This window comes from Trachinotus anak, unplaced genomic scaffold (assembly GCF_046630095.1).
Source record: "Trachinotus anak isolate AG129_WGS33_773 ecotype Australia unplaced genomic scaffold, CSIRO_AGI_Tana_v1 ptg000004l, whole genome shotgun sequence".
In the NCBI taxonomy this organism is placed as follows: Eukaryota; Metazoa; Chordata; class Actinopteri; order Carangiformes; family Carangidae; genus Trachinotus; species Trachinotus anak.
Genome location: NW_027273855.1, coordinates 15,684,483 through 15,702,566, shown reverse-complemented (window position 1 = coordinate 15,702,566; position 18,084 = coordinate 15,684,483). Strand labels below are relative to the sequence as shown.

At 40.2% G+C, this 18,084-nt stretch overlaps 3 protein-coding genes across 3 annotated transcripts; all 3 read right to left on the bottom strand.

Moving 5' to 3' along the window:
• Positions 1-174: 174 nt before the first annotated feature.
• On the bottom strand, positions 175-4,437 carry LOC139620634 (rho-related GTP-binding protein RhoA-C-like). Its single transcript, XM_071476360.1, has 5 exons — positions 4,358-4,437; positions 3,601-3,756; positions 2,243-2,363; positions 2,013-2,143; positions 175-1,919 (listed from the first exon to the last, which is right to left on the bottom strand). The coding sequence occupies exons 2-5, from the start codon at positions 3,754-3,756 to the stop codon at positions 1,746-1,748; spliced, it is 582 nt and encodes a 193-aa protein (XP_071332461.1). The 5' UTR covers positions 4,358-4,437; the 3' UTR covers positions 175-1,745.
• A 721-nt stretch (positions 4,438-5,158) lies between these two features.
• On the bottom strand, positions 5,159-11,349 carry usp21 (ubiquitin specific peptidase 21). The gene is made up of 12 exons (XM_071476358.1): positions 11,187-11,349; positions 10,370-10,763; positions 9,833-9,889; positions 9,605-9,722; positions 9,399-9,513; positions 9,016-9,135; positions 8,855-8,919; positions 8,567-8,754; positions 7,257-7,335; positions 7,052-7,159; positions 6,159-6,273; positions 5,159-5,985 (listed from the first exon to the last, which is right to left on the bottom strand). Exons 2-12 carry the CDS (start codon positions 10,523-10,525, stop codon positions 5,892-5,894), a joined length of 1,215 nt encoding a protein of 404 aa, XP_071332459.1. The 5' UTR covers positions 10,526-10,763; positions 11,187-11,349; the 3' UTR covers positions 5,159-5,891.
• Positions 11,350-11,479: 130 nt separating this feature from the next.
• Positions 11,480-17,821, bottom strand: arhgef3l (Rho guanine nucleotide exchange factor (GEF) 3, like). The gene is made up of 13 exons (XM_071476356.1): positions 17,597-17,821; positions 17,111-17,159; positions 16,944-16,994; positions 16,265-16,321; positions 15,994-16,101; positions 15,746-15,904; positions 15,302-15,364; positions 15,038-15,134; positions 14,329-14,405; positions 13,871-14,128; positions 13,012-13,182; positions 12,520-12,712; positions 11,480-12,009 (listed from the first exon to the last, which is right to left on the bottom strand). The coding sequence occupies exons 1-13, from the start codon at positions 17,632-17,634 to the stop codon at positions 11,762-11,764; spliced, it is 1,569 nt and encodes a 522-aa protein (XP_071332457.1). The 5' UTR covers positions 17,635-17,821; the 3' UTR covers positions 11,480-11,761.
• Positions 17,822-18,084: the final 263 nt, after the last annotated feature.

Genomic DNA, 18,084 nt, shown 5'->3' with positions numbered 1-18,084 from the left:
CCACATCTTTACAATAAATGTAAAAATTACAGAATCTAATAAGAAGATATTTTGACTAGTTATGAATGTTTCTATTTGAGGGGAAAAAGTAAATTAATATTTAAAATATAGGGAGAAGGGTTTGTAATTATTAATTAATGAGAGGATTATAGACATGAATACACCACACAACAGTAAACCCTAATACCAGCTTTATTTGGAAAAAAAAAAAAAAAATCCAGAAATCCCAATATGTCACAGTACAAAACAAACAAAATGAAAGGAAAACAAAACGCTCTAGCAGCCCACCCCCAAAACCTTCCAACCTTGCAACCCAAGCTTGACCTTCAATTAATTAAATGAAATAATACTACGGTTACAATTTATCATTTAACTGACATAAACTGATTATAACAGCAGGATTAAGTATAATGATTAAAAAATACTAAGAAAATTAGAGACATCAACAATAAAAAGTTATAGTACAATAATGACAATATCATAAAAGGGACAATGGGGAAGGTTGAGTAAAAGGCAAACTTGAAATACACATCATTAACATGTCCTTACAAGGCCTTGTAAGACATACAGTACATAATGGACATTATAGTAATAAGATAAGCCTACCATCTATATGAAAGAATATTTCAACTTATCAACTACACCACTCATGATTTGACCCACTGATCAACACAATCAAATGAATCTCTGGTATACACAAAAAAAGGTCCTAAAAACTCATATATTTAACCTGATTGTGCCTCTAGCTATAGTACAATGTCTTCCAGTAAAGTGAATGTTTCTATGTCACTCTGAGTAGCTGTTAATTCCATTACCCGTCTGAGCCATAAAATGTGGTCATCAGGGGTAACTTTGGCATGGAAACAAAGGGTTGGGTCATTGACGCAGAAGGCTTTTCCATGCATACAGTACGTAGACACATATGTTAATACACACTCACACAAATATACACACATTCACTGCATGCAGACCTGCACTGGAAAAAACAAACCACCATACAGTTGCACACAACACACACACACAAACACACACACACACACACACACACACACACACTCTGAAGTTCAGGTAAGTAATTCAGTATGGGAAAATATCTCATACAATCTAGTTTAGGCATACCCCTGCATAGCGCCTGAGTCAGAATATGGGCCTGAAGGAGCCAAGCCAATGACAGGGAAAAATGTGAAGAATGGACACTAAAAATGACAAAATAATACCCCCATCTAAGTTATGAATCCCTACCCCTCAACTTACTCTTCTTGACCACTGCTCTCAAGGCACTACATGTAGGTGATACTGTGTAAAATCCACTTAGACATGGTCTTAATTCAAAACTATTTTTTATTACTGTCTTTTTTTTCGCATATCCCCCATTGTCTTTGGCCTGGTAAGGACCTTTCCTCTCTTCATTCCCATCATGGCACATTTTAACCTGTTTACATCAACTCAACTTCAAATCACCACCCCCCCATCACCTGCCCTACAGACTTCTAGATCTGAAAATTTTTGATAGACGCAAGCAAAATGGCACATAACCTAATGTATAGACAAAGGACCAATGTGTGGAAGCCTATCAAATCATTTCAGACCTACTTTAATTTGCTGAGGGTAACTGGGTGATCAGAAATTGAGTGTCCGTAAAACTTTTCTGGGCCCTCCCCAATATTATCCCCTATATTATTTTTCATTAGAAGGTGCCCTTTCCATATGTGCTTAAGGGCAGCTCCCTCCTCTTCTCCCAGAGCCTATAACAGAAGGCAGGTGGACTTCTTGCCACGTTTCTTGGCCTGCAGTGCCGCCCTAGTTGCCATTTCAAAGACTTCCCTCACACCATCTTTGGTTTTGGCAGAACATTCCTGGTAGCCGTAGGCACTGATGCGGTTTGCCATCTCTTTGCCATCTTCATATTTAACTGGTTCCTAGAAACACATGTCAGAGAGAGGGTTTATATTTGGAGATTTATACCAATACATATGCACATTCCTGTGTGTTTTGAATAAAAAATTACTGACCTGTTTCATTTTGGCAAGCTCTCGTCTGGTGTGCTCGTCATTGCGCAGATCTTTTTTATTGCCCACCAGGATGATGGGAACATTTGGACAGAAGTGTTTAACTTCAGGAGTCCACTTTTCTGGAATATTCTCTACAGTGAGTCGAGGGAAAGAGCACAGTTTTAGCAACATATATCTATTTCACAATCATAAGGTGTTCAATATCAAGTAATGTGAGTGCTGCAAAGTACCTAAACTGTCAGGGCTGTCTACGGAGAAGCACATGAGGATAACATCAGTGTCGGGGTAGGAGAGAGGCCTCAGTCTGTCGTAGTCTTCCTGACCAGCTGTGTCCCAAAGTGCTAGTTCTACCTGTGAAAACAGACAGAGTTACTTGAATAGACAGGTGCATGGATAAAATGGAGAGTGTTGAAATGTTGGATGTGTACAGAGGGCCATTTGAGCATTAAGTTACATGATTAATCAGACCCTTTTTACATTGTTTGTACTCTTTATACAGGAAGACAGCAGAGAGAAAAATCAGAATGCCTACACTGTACTGCCTATACTTTGGGGAGATATGAAAAACAAGAACAAGGAGACTCTCACAATATCAATACCTATCACAGTATCTGTTAAGCATGGATGTTAAGTCAAGCTGGAGCTGTAATTTGCAGAAATCATATAGGAAAATTTGGAATTTCTTTTAGAACAGAAACAATTTTGATAATGAATTGTTTAAGTAATTTTTAAAGGATAAACTCAAGGAAAGCATAAAGCATTCGCTGTTCCACACTCTAAAACATGAATGCTGTTATTATTATAAAGATGAGTCTATCAATCAATCATCAGAAAACTGACGTGACGTCACTTTAGGCATTTTTAATTTTTCTGGTGTTTTACAGATTGATGATTAATTGCAAAAATAATTGGCAGATCAATCAATGATGAAAATAATGGTTAGTTGCTGCCATAATGTGAACATGCCATCTTAGACTCTGGAAACTATGATGAATATTTTCCACTCTTTTCTGACTTTTTATAAACCCAACCAGTACTTGAGATACAAAATGATAAATGGCAGATTAACCCTGAAAGGAAAACAATAAGGTGCAGCCCAAGATTCATTACATTACAGAATTCACAGTATGATAACAAGCTATAATAACAATGACAATAGGGCTGCAACTAAACAGTATTCTCATTACACTTAAACTGACAACTATTTTCTTCAATTCACTGATGAATCGCTCTGTCTTTAAAATGTCAGACTTGTTAGGTCGGATTAACAGTCCAAACCCTAAGGATATTCAATTCACTATGATATATGAGACAGAAGAGCATCAATTTCTCCCATTTAAAAGCTGCAACTGGAAAATGTTTGGCATTTTTGCTTCAAAAATTGTTTGATAATCAAAATATCAGCTGCTTAATTTTTTGTCAATAGATTAATCAATTAATCATGTAATTTTTGCAGCTCTATTTGACAATGTGATAAATAAGTAAAATTCAGTTTAAACTGTTATTAGTCACTTTGCTGGGAACTCTTCAAGGAGCCATTGGGCTCCCAGCCCCTGATTTGCAGCCAGTATTTTTAAGTGTGTCTCACCTGTTTTCCATCCACTTCAATGTCTGCCACATAGTTCTCAAACACAGTGGGGACGTAGACCTCAGGGAACTGGTCCTTACTGAAGACGATGAGCAAACAGGTCTTCCCACATGCACCATCCCCAACTATCACCAACTTCTTCCTGATGGCTGCCATCTATGAAAAAGTGCCCAGAACAAGGTTATACTTAGGTTACCAAGTTTAAGTCGCCACCCTCCACTGATATTACACCCCAACAACATTTTACCAATAGTGCACTAATGCACAAACAGGGCGAGTTAGACGTTGAAACTCTCTGTGTTGTATACGGTGCAACAGGAATGCTGATGTGTGTTTCATCAACAGTTCCTCCTCTTAAGCAGAAGTGACACACACAACGTTGGTAACGCTGTCAGACCAGTCTCCTCATATCGTAAATTCTCCTTTAAATATCCTGATGTACGACATCAATTTAAACCGAAAAAATCCCGGCTGGCACACAGGGAGGCTTCCTCGGCGGTAGAGGGTGTAAACAGAGAACATTTCCGTGCTGTGTTCTCACTCCTGCTAAAAGGCTGTGCAATGTAGTCCGGGCCTGTCAAACCAGCTAACAGCAGCTAGCAGCAAAGCTAAAGGTGTTTCCCGTGGTTTAGATTACTGTCACTCCGGGGATTCTCCCTGAAATTGCGACTACAGAATTCATCGCACTACCGTGACACTCCTGTGACTGAAACAAGAATCGGCTTAAAGTTTAAAAGCTATTGCCGAATAAGATTACCGTTTGATGTTTCTGTGTCCGCCTTTCTCCTCTTCCTGACCGACTGGAAAACTCCGCCCTCCGTTCATACGCATGTGCGCAGTGACGTCACTCCTCGGCAGGCTGCGACACCATCATGGTTTTACAAAAAAAATAAAAATAAATTACATTTTTAACTGTCCGTGCCTTTACTTATTATATGTACAGCATATAAAATATGAAATATTCGCCTAATATTTTTGGATTATTTATTACATTTCAATATATATAGTTGTACAGTCTTAGGTACCCTTTTACTTGATTAATTACATTTTATGTTACTATATACATACTTCACCACATTTGACAACTCAAATTTCTAATAAGAAATATGCTAAGAAAAATTTTTCTAGTTGGTTCCATGAGTAGTTAGCAGTTCCACCCTCCCCCATGAAGACATTTCACCTCTACACTTTTCACATGGTTTGCATTTGAATAATTGCTTGGTCCAAAAAGGAAAACTCTCCAGTTCCACAAAAAGCAAAGATTAAAGAAAAGCCCCAAAAACGCTGTGTAGTAGTAGCAAAACAAGCACTTTTACTTTTGATACTTTAAATAAATTTAGCTGATAATATTTTTGTTCTTTTACTTAAGTAGACAGAATGCCGAACTTCTACTAGTAGGCGAGTATACTTGACATTAATCTAATTATAGTTTTTATCAAGTAAAGGATCTGAGTATTTCTTCTACCACTGACAATAACAACAACAACAACAACAGTCACAATGATAATAAAGCTGATGGCTTTTAACTTCATTCAAAATTTGAGTCTAATCATCAGACTTTTTTGATTGGTCTTTTATTGACTGTTTCAAATATCAGTAATCCATTACATTCAGTTGTGTAATTTGTTTTTGTGCAGTAGACACAAATGTAAAAAAAAATATACATACATATATGAATATATATATACATGAAAATTATAATACGGTTAGAGAGAAAATAGCTCATTTTAATATTTTCAAGTTTCGATGTTCACTGTCCATGTGGAAAGAGGTGAAGATAAGAAGACGGCATAGGATACAGAGATTCACATATTAAAGTATATTTTCAGAAAACAGCTAAAAAAGTTTTCAAAGAATCTGAAAAATTCCTATGTCACAGTTGAGTCACGAAATGTTGCCTAATTTCTATTCCAGCCAAGATTTACTTTTGTTTATCTGAGTTGTTGCTAGCAAGCATGAATCACAATTATCCTACATTAAGAGCTCTGCATGATGTGCATGTATACAGCTCACTCACTCCTGCCTGAGAACTAGGGCACAGAGACTCTTAAGGCTACAGTCCGTCTGAGCTGTCTCAGCTCTCTCACTGACACTCTTCAGAAGCATCTTCATGATTAAGGGGGCGGGGATGCCACCTCCTCAAGCCCCCTTAAAGTGGGCATGGCTTCTCTCTCCCTGAGAATTTGAAGTTCATAGATGCCAGAGTTACAGCACTGCTGCTTCTATTTGTTTCTATGGACACTGGAGGTAAAGTTGCTCTGATTGGCTGCCTGACTCAGCCAGTCTGTGGTCTATTTCCTGACGGTGGTGGTGTTGTTGCTGCGCTGGTAGAACAGCACATAGGCTTGATTGGTCTGAAGCTGGTTCTCTGACACCGGAGTCACACTGCAGATGAATAGATGGAGAGTATTCATGAGACACAGATACAAGTTTATATAGAAGGTGTCTCAACACAGATGACCCATTGATACAGTGGCCGTTTTAAAATAGTCTGTGACATGCAGTTAACAGGGCATTGTATATTAAATAAAATGATTTGGGCGCAAGGGGAATCTCACCTGGAGTCATTGTAGAAGCACCAACCATTTTCATCTGAACAGCAGGCTGTGTAGTGGCCCATGTTCACTGTCCCAGCATGGTTACATATTGCATACAAATCATACAGAACTGGGCCTGTGGGGACATACATGCATGTAACGACTTATTTATTCCGTTCTTCAGAACTATGATGTGTCGGTTTTCAAGTTTGCAGCTTATGTAATAATCTGCTTGTTGTAAAAAATCATATATATATGTCACATTCAAAGAAAAAAATAAAAAAAATAAAAAAAATAAAAGTATCTTATTATAAAAAAAACACGAGCTATGGATGAGCTGTTAATTATATGCCAATATGCCATTATTTTCTATTAAATTGCATCATTTTAAGTTAATTTTTCAGTGAGAACGTTTTCTTGTAATGGCTTCACACAAAACATAAGCATCTGTCTTAACTCATTTATCTATCTAAATGATTCATCACTGATTCAATGCTCTGATGGACCACCTTGCCATGGAATCACTCAGGTAAAGTTTTTTTGCAAATCATCTGTATCTCTTTCACCTCATGTCTCTCGTTTCTCTCAACTGTCGACTATCAAAATAAAATGCCACAAAGCAATCTTGTTACTGTTTGCTCTGCTTTCCTTTTGTCAGAATAAATTACTCTCACCCATGTGTGGCTCCTTTTCTTTCTTTTAAAAAGTAGAACCTTGACAAGCCATTTGTTTTTTAACCTCCCCTGCACCCTTTATTATTTCAACTTTTCACTGCATTCCCACTATTGATTAAACAACACAGAGTAACACACGTGATTGACCCAAGCATGCACATGAAAGGAGATAATGTGTGGATGGAGGAATAAATGAGACGTGTACATAGACACATTGACAGAAAAGTTTGGTAGGGTTACCGCAGTCAACAGGTCCATAGGGTCCGAGGTCCAGGTTAGTGAGTGGGAAGGACACGTATACTGTACTTTTACTGATAGACCAGCGTGCTGTCGTGAAACGATTCAGATCTGATCGAGACTGTTAAGCACCATCATAACTTGCTGCACATAAACTTCACTTGCTCACAATGTTAATACGGTAAAAAGGAGCTGTTGCCAAGGATACGGATCACAATAACCTGTGGGAACCTCTGGATGGACAGGCGCTTGGTGCACTCTGTACACCTGTTACACCTCTCGCACATCTGAAACACACAGGCACACACCTCAGCATTTTACAGAACAAGATTATTAAACATTATTTTCTATCAGCTTCTTATTGTGTGTGACGGGCTCCTGAACGAAAATGGCGTTTTTTGGAAAAAGGAAAAACTGTTTTGGTTCCAGATGAAAGATTTCGGCCTGTACTGTTTAGTCTGTGCCCTTTTCACTGGTTTGAAGTGGATGGGTGGAGCTAAGATGGTGAAGGTGGTGTCATATGTCTGTCTGTGCAGCAACCAGAATTTAGCAACAGTTGAGTCAAAGTGTGGTGACATCTGTGGGATTGTTTGTTTATGTTGCTGCAATCAGTCAAGGCCACTTTTCAATCAAACCACACCCAGGCAGTCCTGCTGAAACAGAATTAAAATAATAAAGGAATAAAATGATAATAGATAACAACTTTCTTGTCAAACTTGAACACTAATTAGTACTTATTTTATAATATTTCATGGATATTTAGTCTTATAGAGAAATAATTTGGAATTGGATCCAAGGTTTCAGGGGCCTTAAAAATGGTAACAAAGTCAAGCAGTTTATGACAATTTTTAAAGTTGAAATTTTTAATCTCTTTATACTTAAGCCTCCCTGAAACTTTCCATAATTTAAAAAATCAATTCTCAGACCAATTGTCATAAAGGATTTTTGTTTCATTTACTATCATATATTCTCACTATCAAGATACCACTAACTTTAGAAGTCTTCAAGACTCAGCGGAAGAAACATCAGTGGCAGAAAACCTTCCATTTAACTATTCATTTGAATAGTTTCCTCTTTTATGGTTCTTTAGGTTGAATTGTTTTGTACTGGGTAGGACATTATACATAAGCCCTCTGAATTCTTTCCGCCACCACTCATATAAATCAGTGCTTTATTATTTGTAGGTCTTTTGCTGTGATGTTGTAATTCTAAAACAAATAAAGAAACATAAAATAAAAGGTAACCTTTAACTAACTAATCTTTTTAGTGTCTGTTTGGATGTTATAGGAGACAAATGAGCAGTGGGGGCCTGTTCCCCTTACCTAACAAGCACATGATAACTTGAATTAATATATATGTAAACGAAAATATATGTTATGGATGCATGAAAAAAATCAATTTTCGACTAAACCATTCCTCGCTCCCACTGTCAGTGTCACTTAAGTTTGACCACAAAGACACAGACTCGCTGATGTATCATCATAATCCACTGTTTTTGCTGTGTCTGTGTTAAGTTACCGGTGAATTCTCCTTGTCCAGTTTTTCCTCCTGAGAGAAGAGGTCCAGGCAGTCCCTCAGCGTGACCTCCCCTGCAGAGCTCCTCTTGGGGATGGGCAGCGAGAGATCACAGAATACATCAAACGTGTTGGAGTAGTGGGAGCACACTGAGCAATGCAGCGAGCTCCGCAGCTGCCCTGAGAACAGGTCTGTCAGAAGGGAGAAGTGGGCGACAGTGGCAAGAAACATCAGTGAGCGCCTACATTGAACTTATTTTGCAGATGATGCTGACTGGATCTCTCGCCTCACCTACTATTCTGCTGTCATCTCTTTCCAAGTGCTTCCTCCACATGGCAACTGCCTCTTCTGACAGTCTGCAGGAGGATAAGAGATGAGGGAAATAGAGAAAACAAAATTCGGTCACATAAGGGACGCTAAAGTTAGAATCTTTTTCACATAAACATACTCACCTAATTCTGGCATATTTTTGATCGGGGTCCTTCCCTGTCCGTCGAACATAGGGCCTGCGGTTGATTTCTGTGTGCAGTTTGTCCAACAGGAACCTGAGAAACTCTTGAGCATCCTGTTGACTGGGTTAGACACAGAGAGATTTCTTAATGTCACTGCTACAGGCAGCTACTTCTATACAAGTCCCAACAATAAAACTAAAAAGCAGCGTCCCTACTGATGGCAAAGCAGAAAATTAATTGAAACAATTTATGGTTTTTCTTGTACTTGATAAAGAAGTGGACTGTATACTGCGGTGCATATATAGCATATTGCTAGCAGTAATGTTGCCTGCATAAAAGTCTCAATTACCTTTGGGAAATAGAAAAAATATCAACATTCTCACCTGTAACCACTGAAATAAGACACCGCTTCTTTAAAAATATTGTAAAACTGTCGTGGATTTACGACTGTGTCTCCTTCATTTACATCCCAAAGGCCTGACAGCACCTGAGAGAAAGCTGGTATAGAAAGACAAGGCGCAATGAGAAAATGACAAAAAAAAAAAAAAAAAGGGGCAAGAAGGGGCATGGAGAGAAGAGAGGAACGTACCTTCCATGAGCTTAGCGTCCTCTTTGGAGAACTTCTCATGTCTGTAGGACTTGACAAGGCAGTAGTCCCGTAGGCCACGTGTGTGAGACAAACACTGGACTACTGCATTCAGGAAACACTAAGTCACAAACAAAATGAAGGGAAGGTGAGGCTGTTGAAAAAAATTATACTAGCAATTCTTGAGATATAGCAATTATTTCAAAGCTTTCATCCTGCATCAACACTTACCGTGTTTCCTATGTTTCTAAGGCCAACCCTCCCACTTCCTATAGTGAGCTGCTCTTTCTGTAAAATGAAAAGAAGACAGGAAGCTACTGAGCAGAACTACACACCAAACCAGAACTACAGCCCATTTGTCTTAAAAAGAAAGCATGCACATGTACTGCGTGTGTCCTACCATTTGACCCATGGCTGTGTCTGTACAACATGTTACTGTCTGTCTGTCGTAACCCCGTAATGTCACTGTGTGTAACATTGGTAGGACAAATTTAGCCTTCTTATCTCATTAACATAACAGGAGAGGCTAAAAGGAGGTCAGCCTCGAGCAGTCATCCTATTAGTGACCAAGGAGTGCTGACAGGTGCTTAAACACGTGTGTGTTGATATGTACTCTCCATTAATTCCTTTATACGATTTCTCTGTCTGTGTTTATGTTTGACTCATGAGTGTCAAATCAGATCCACATTAAGAACAAACTTGCAAGACTACCAGACTCGAGGGTTTGAGCATGAATTAAAGGTTTATGCTGTGTTGTGTTGCGCACACCTCATTGTCAGTGACCAGCAGCAGGCCCATCAGTGAGGTGTAGAGGACAGACTGGGAGATGTCAGCCGTCTCTCTCTGGAGGCCCTTCTGAGACACCAGGGTTCGACACAGGGCCTCACAAGACCCCTCCACGTTGACACCACTGGCTCCAGGCATCCTATTTTACTGGCAAACCTCACAAGTGTCTACCAAATGGGATCCTGAGATAGACACAAGAGTTTCCCAAAGAAATGCAAGCCAGGTGGTTTGCACCTCAGACTGTGTAAGATGCACCACCTCAGTTTTTTCACATGCAGGGCCAAAGGTGAGCAAGACGTGGTCGTAGCAAGTAAACTGTCTGACAGAGCGTATTATCCTTGCTTTCCAGGAAAATCACCAGGGACGTCATTCACAACTGAGGGCAGAAGAACGGGATTAATTTGTGAATGAGCATTCCCTTTAAGGTAAATCCTTTTCTTGAATAGATGCAGTTGATCCACTCTGGCTATCTATTCTCTTTCCTAATTACAGCACACAGAGCAGCTCGGAAATATATCTTCTTGAGAGCACATAGTAACAAACAGAACACGGATTTTAATCAAGTGTCCATTGATTAAGCTGTAAAACTAGGCTGAACTTAATTAAAAGAGTCATTTATATGAACTGTAAAACAGAGCATGGAAATCTCACAAACAAGATGTGTTCATGTTGCTAAAGCTATGCTCTTGTTGCCGTTTAGTGGAGGTAAAGGGTAAAATCTTGCAAACAAAGTTAGTTTGCAAATAATGCCTGATGAATACTGCAGCATTAGCAAATAAACAGAGCGGTTTGGACTCACCTGATCACTTGGTCACTCTATCTCTGGACAAACTGTCCCGACCAAACTGTTCCCATCACCTGCTGAGCTGTTAAAAATGCATAAAGGGACGTCTACTGTTTCACTGTGTGTCTGTTGGCTAGAGCTGAAAGTCTACCTCTCTCCCCTGCCCTGTCACCGGTGTCAGAGGGAGAGGGAGAGAAAGGAGAGAGAGAGAGAGGGAGGGAGGATAATCATCTCTAATCTTTTCTCTGGAGATCTTATTGGCTATACTTAGACTTTTCTTTGTGTACTTTTCCAAAAATATTTCAATAAACCTTTAAGTGTCAGTTTATTTAAAAAAAAAAACAAAAAAAAACAACAATAGCAAAAAACATTTTGCATTGCAAATTCACATTCAATATGCCTGTTCCAAAGCTGTACAGTATGCATCAGCACTACCCACAATCCATCAGAAAGAGCAAGGAAAGAAAATGATCCATCTACATGTGTTTTTAAGCACAATTATCTTTCACGAACAGTCCCCTTTTATTTTCTCCAACGTCAATGTACACATCTATAGAGACTCCACAGGCCTCCTGATGATCAGTCCGCAGTCAGCGGCTGGTATGATCGGCCATGTCTGTGTCCGAGCTGAGGCTGAGGTCAGCTATGTGATACAGGGCGGGATCAGGGTGGGGGGAGAACTGCGACTGGCTGGTCTGAGCTGTCCTGTCTCGTGACTGAACGATTGCCTGGCGCAGGCAGGTGATCCACTGCTGCTTGCTGAAGGAGTCGTTGGCCTGCAGGCTGTAAGGGTGAGCTTTGGAGCGCCCTCTGCTGCTCACACGGAAACAGTTCTTCACTAGTACACGAGAGAGACAGAGAGGGGTAAGAGGAAATTGAAAGGAAGCAAAGTTGTGGGTTTCATTTCTCACTTTAACCCCTTCAACCATCACAAACAGGAAAAGGAAAGCATGAACAAAACTGAACTAAAGTACACAGGTCATGAATGCAATGATAAAGTTTGCATGCGTAACTGTAGCGCTGGAAGAATAACTAGCGGATCATTAGAACATCATTCATCCACCAATTTTGATCGTCAAGTAACTGTTGAAGTCATCTGTCAAGGAAAGATGGCAACTATTCGCGAGGTGCAGCTTCTAAACGACTCACTCTTCGTAAGTTAAATATTTGAGGGGTTCGGACAATTGCTCAGACCAAACAAGTCATTTGACAATGTTGAGATGGGCATTTCTGAGTATTAGTTACAGCTTAATCCATTAACTTAAAAAAAACCATTAGTTGCAGCCCTGCAGCATTGTCTTTATAATTTAGCAATGAATACAACATGTATATGGTATGTATGTGTTACCTTTATCATTTCCCCCACTGAAGGCTCCTCTGAAGGTGCCCCCTCCACCAGCCTCCCCATCTGGGATCTCCTCCAGATTTATCGAGGCATTGGGCAGAGGCTGTCTGTACACATTGAACACCTGACCTCCGTCCCTGTCCTCCGTTGGTCTGGTTAGCACCAAAGCCCGCTCAAACAGGAATACATGCAGCCTCTGACAGAGGAGACAGACACACACAAAGTGAGAGATATGGTTTTATGAGAATATTCACCACTATATTCAAACATACATCAGGAAAATCAAAGTAAAATGACCTATCATTTAGATATTATGGTAACATCTCTATGAGGATGAGGATATTTAAAACTGGATTTTTATTTTTTACATATGAACATAGGGGACTTGACCCTCTTCAGTTCCGTTATAAACAAATCAAACAAACCCAGGAAAACCACTGGAAGGTCATTCAATGGAAAATTAGAAGAGTTAAACAAACGACAAAGAGCCGCTACCTGGCCCTTGTTGTTCTTGAGCTCTCCGTGGCAGTAGAGGAAGCGGGACTCCTGGATCTCAGATAGTCTCTGGCTATCTTCCAGGTAGCTGAGACCCCGCCTGTAGAACTGACACTCAGCCTCCCCTGTCTTCTTGTTCACCTCTGCCACGATGCTCTGGATCAGCTCCAGCTGAGCAGAACAAAGTGTCACACAGAGTCAGCAAAATCAAGCGAGGCACTGTGAGGTTGAAATGAGAATTCTGGGCCGGACTAAAATAGGACACAACTCCCACAGTACATTAGAACAAAAAATGTGTGAGAATTGAACCTGTGGTATGTTTATGATGGTGGTAACTTGTTTCAGATGTAAGCCACAGGAAGCGGCAGCCACAGATTCTTCATTGCTAATTACTCGCCCAGCTATGTTCATGGTATTTTCAAGTTACTGATTCCACTTCCCAGATCCCACACAGACAGATGGATTTCATCATTTGGAAAAAATAACAGCAGATTTACTACTCTACTATAAAGCCTACATGTAAAGAATTTAATTTGATATGATACTGAGTGATATTTGACTTGGCACACATAGCTCACATTTTTAGGATTAAATCATTTGTGTGTGTTTTAATCTACAGAGACTGACGGACAAATGTTAGTGTTCATGCTCCATCTGAGGCAGCAGACTCTGTACATATCTACATATCCTCAGTAAAGTGGTGTTGGTTATAGTGATGGAATCGAGTGAACTCTGAACTCTCTGTCTGTGGGTTGACATTTTGTTTGAGCAGTTATCCTGAATAATTTGGTGTATGTACAGTATGTTCATATTCACATGTATACGCATATGTATGTGAAGGCGTAGCACTCCAACTCACAGCATCAGGCAGTGTGTCCTCATCAGGGTGCTCTGGAGGCGTGCACTTCTGTATCTCTTTCAGCAACAGGGGGTATTTGACCAAACGGCTTCGAGGGAGATCCAGGAAGTTCCACAGGTCCAGTTTCCTGCTGAATGAAGACTCCTGACACAGGCGCAGGAAGTGCTCAACTCTCTTCTCATGCTTTTTCTGGTCCAGCAGGGCTTTGGCCCCCACTTGGTTACAGCAGTATGTAACATAGGCCTCCAGGCAAGGGAACTGCAGAGAGGAAAGTGTGTGGGGGTGGAAAAGGAGCAATGAGGCAAGAAATTTGAAGTTAGATAAAATCAGTCTGAACTCTATGACTGTGGTTTTGAGAGGAACATAATAGAGGAAATACGGGAACTGGAGAGAGTGAAGGTGGCTTGTGCCCTTTTCTCTTCTTCTTCTCTCTCCGTGGTGTCAATGGAGATGCTCACCCAGTTCATCAGAGTAGGCCCCACCTCTCCGACTGTCTTCTCTGATCCCCTCAGCCGCTCCAGGCGACCCAGCAGATCTGATATGAAGCAGAATACTTGATCTGTTGAATTCTTATTGACTTTCGATGAACCGAATAAAAGTGTTACCACAGCTCAAAAACAGATAGACACTAAAACATCACACAAAAATGTCACTCATCCAACTTTCTATACCCAAAAAAGAAGTTATATCAGTTGCGTAGTTAATGAATCAACAAATTAATGAATAAATGAATACTCCCCTTAATATATTGTACATCACCATATGGCTTATATATGCAAACTCACAAAAAAACTTGAATTGATGTTAGATGCGGTGCATTGTGTTCTACCATTACCCCATTACCTATTTTTTTTAACCAACCCCTGTTCACCATTTATACGCAATATATAAACATAGTAGTATTATAAGCCAACACAAAGTCTTCTGAGGTGTTTTTACCGATGCTACTCTTAACAACGTTAACTCTTGTTTGCTTGGAATAATTAATTTGTATAGAATTCTGTGAAGAGATAACCACAAATAAGATATATTTCCACTGAAAGTCAACAGTAATAGTGTTTAATTATTGCACAGCCCAACTTGCCTTATACGTGATTAGGAAATGAGGAGGTGTTGCTGCTGCATGGGTGGAGATTGAGATAACAGGAGAGAGCGCAGAGCACTTACCTTCATGGAGAGGAATGAGGGAGTCCAGCGTACCAAAGATCTGTCCGAGTTCACTCTCCGTCATGATGTCCAGCTTCAGCATGGGCTCATAGTACACCTGGCCGCACACACAGGGCAGGAGGACAAAGTGAAGCGAGAACAAAGCAAATTACAGAAGTGTGAGAAGTTGGTGGCGGGGTTACTGGAATGACTGGTCCCAATGGAGAGACGTTCACATATATTCAGTGTATTCTACTCAGGTGGAGGTATTTGGTGGGCAACTACCTTCTTCACCAGGCTGAGGTCCTCAATAAGTTGCTTCTCTCCCTGAGTCAGCTCATAGATCACCTACAGGAAGAGACAAAGCCGTTCTTTTTCAACCAGACAAGTGGAACCATTTGCAAACACCGTCATGTGGATGCAAACACACACTTGCACAAGTGGTAAAATACACAGATGGACTGCATGAGCTTTCACAGCTGATTGTTCAATAAAGGAAGTTGAGCCTCCAGTGCCAGCTCACATCCTCTTTCATAATCCCCGTGTAGAGCTGCATCACAGAAATGAAGCATAGGCTCTAGTCACCCCGCCCATGCTGCAACCACAGCCCCACAGCTTGACCCACATACCCTCAAAAAAAAAAACAAAAAAACACTGCTTTACATTAAATACACAAGCAGAGAATTAGTTCTTGCAAATGAACTAAACATAGCCTGCTGCCTCTTGCACCTCTTGACGTTTGATCTCCTTTGCAGTGAGGTCATGACTCTCCACAGTGTCACTCCAGCATTGGCTGTTACGCCGGCGTGGAAACGACGAGGCCTTTGTGCGGGAGCGCAGGGGAGCCGGGGGCAAAGGTCGAGCCTCTGTGCGAAAACTAATGGACCGCTGTGAAAAGAGCAGAGTGGATGAGTGTCTGCACGCACAAGTCATTCGTTGTTAATTTTGTATGGCAACAGGATTTTGTGTATTGTTACCGAAATGGACTGTCCGATGCGTTTCAGGGCAGGGGTCTTCACTGGGGTTATGACACCTGTCAGGCTGTTGGACTTTGCCACAGGTTTGACCCTTTTATTACTGGGCTCCTAAAATGAAATCATGATTAAAACTCACTTTGATATGTGTAAAAAAAAAAAATGCTCCACGAGCATATCAAGGTGGATCATTCATCAAACTACTGCTGGCTGTGCATTAGAAGACTTAACAACTGAACACACATCTGGCACCTGAAAAGGAAGAGCACCTCACCTCTGACTCCTTCATGTGGTCGGACATCATTTCACCCTCCTCGTCTTCCTCTTCATCCTGTTAAAACAGAACCGAGTGACAAGAGGTGAACTTGAGAAAGACCTGAGGGGGTTCAGGAAAATGGAAACAGAGAGATTTTGAAAGGGGTGAGATACTATAGGGTGCAGATCTCTCATTTCCTGTGTGACTCTTTCAAAGAGGAAGGAGGTTGAAACTATGCCTCTGTAGTAAAATACAAGATGTCTGCCTGTTTTTTTTTTTTTTTTTTTTTTCCACACAAACCACATCAGCTGTATATTCAGTGTAGTAACACCATTAGATGTATTGAATTATCTCAGGTTAAAAAAAAAAAAAAAAAAAAAAAAAAAAAAAAATTCAGCTGTGCAGGATAACACGCAATAAAGATGAAAGCAGAACAGGAAAACTTGAAAAGTGGAAAATGGCTGTGGCTGAAATGTGGCAGGATGTGATATTGACAAGATTTAAAGGTTTGTTGATTCAGTGAGGGTCTCTGGCTGCGCAGCTGAACATCATGTTCGTAACTCTCTTGATGCTGAGCTCTGTGCTCAGCATTGTGGTCACAAAGGTAAGGTTGACTAACTTCCGCTAGTTACAGAGAGACACAAGAAGATGAACAAGAGGCACTGCAACACAGTTTACTGTCAGACATCATGCTCACCTCTGTGATTCTGATCACAGGTTCAGGGGCCGGGTCTTGTTTCCTCTTCTTCTAAAATTCGAAAATTTAACATAAAGGTGAGTTTCTTGGTTTTTAGGATCATGGCCTGATAAGTTTCAGACAGGAGAAAGGAGGTGAAATATAATAAGACAGATGGTGTCACGTACCCCAGCATGGTCACAGAGGAGGGAGTGTGTCTCTCCGGGTGCTGCTGACCTGAAAAGGACAAAACTGTTAATGGGCACAAAGCAAACATCCATACACACAGTTCTATTATTTTACTTGAGATAAATGTATATAAAAAAAAAAAAGAAAAGATGTAAGTAGCTTCATGGCATCATAGTAGTGTATGTCTAAAGGACTAATTTGTCAAAATTTTCTGTTATAGTTAGATAATATTTAAAATGATAAAAAAAAGTACAGTGATTATTGAAGGTTAAGATTTTGATCTGGTCATTTTTAAAGGGTACGGGATAGTAATATCCAACAGTTGAGTTTTGGCACCATGATGTCAGATGTATACCAACTTTAAATAACATTAATAGCTCCTACACAGTAAAGTATATTATGTTGTATGGTCAGTTCTCAGCACTATTACAGAGTATATGGCACCCAAGGTGGAAACATTTGTTAACAAGTAAAAGGTAACATACCAGGAAGTCCTTGTTTCACCAGTCCCCTCCACTTCCATCTTTTTTTTCTCCTCAATGCATCGTCACAGAATCAGTTATCAATTATGACCCAGTCTCAAAATGAGAAACATTGAAATAATCCAAATTTACACAGGTCTTTTTTCTGTTCCAGTAACGCAGAGTGACTTGTTTGCAGGGAGCTCGTCAGAGTTCCGTGCACTTCTTCCTCATCTCAGACCCGACCACATCCTTTAGCATTGCACATACTCATGTATCCGCTCTTCACAGGGAGGAGGGTTCAAAACTCTACTTCAACCTTATCACTCAAACCTCTCAACTGGATAATGGAACTTTAACACCACTTTGCAGACCAGAGGAATGTGATTGAATATGTTTAAAAGCAGTATGAGAAATAAGAGGAAGTGACAGCAGTTTTGTAACTAGTTAACTATTCAACACATCCTTTTGAATAAACTAAATTAACTACAGGTACATTTGCATGAAGCTAG

Excerpts from the sequence above, each read along its gene's own strand:
- LOC139620634 (XM_071476360.1), bottom strand. The coding sequence starts at position 3,756 with ATGGCAGCCATCAGGAAGAAGTTGGTGATAGTTGGGGATGGTGCATGT. Across the intron at positions 2,364-3,600 it reads TTGAAGTGGATGGAAAACAG|GTAGAACTAGCACTTTGGGA; the intron begins GTGAGACACACT and ends CTGTTTTCACAG. Across the intron at positions 1,920-2,012 it reads AGCTTGCCAAAATGAAACAG|GAACCAGTTAAATATGAAGA; the intron begins GTCAGTAATTTT and ends ATGTGTTTCTAG.
- arhgef3l (XM_071476356.1), bottom strand. The coding sequence starts at position 17,634 with ATGGAAGTGGAGGGGACTGGTGAAACAAGGACTTCCTG. Across the intron at positions 15,905-15,993 it reads GCATCGGACAGTCCATTTCG|CGGTCCATTAGTTTTCGCAC; the intron begins GTAACAATACAC and ends CTCTTTTCACAG. Across the intron at positions 12,713-13,011 it reads TCAAGAACAACAAGGGCCAG|AGGCTGCATGTATTCCTGTT; the intron begins GTAGCGGCTCTT and ends CTCCTCTGTCAG.
- usp21 (XM_071476358.1), bottom strand. The coding sequence starts at position 10,525 with ATGCCTGGAGCCAGTGGTGTCAACGTGGAGGGGTCTTGTGAGGCCCTG. Across the intron at positions 9,723-9,832 it reads TTAGAAACATAGGAAACACG|TGTTTCCTGAATGCAGTAGT; the intron begins GTAAGTGTTGAT and ends TTTGTGACTTAG. Across the intron at positions 5,986-6,158 it reads TGCTTCTACAATGACTCCAG|TGTGACTCCGGTGTCAGAGA; the intron begins GTGAGATTCCCC and ends ATTCATCTGCAG.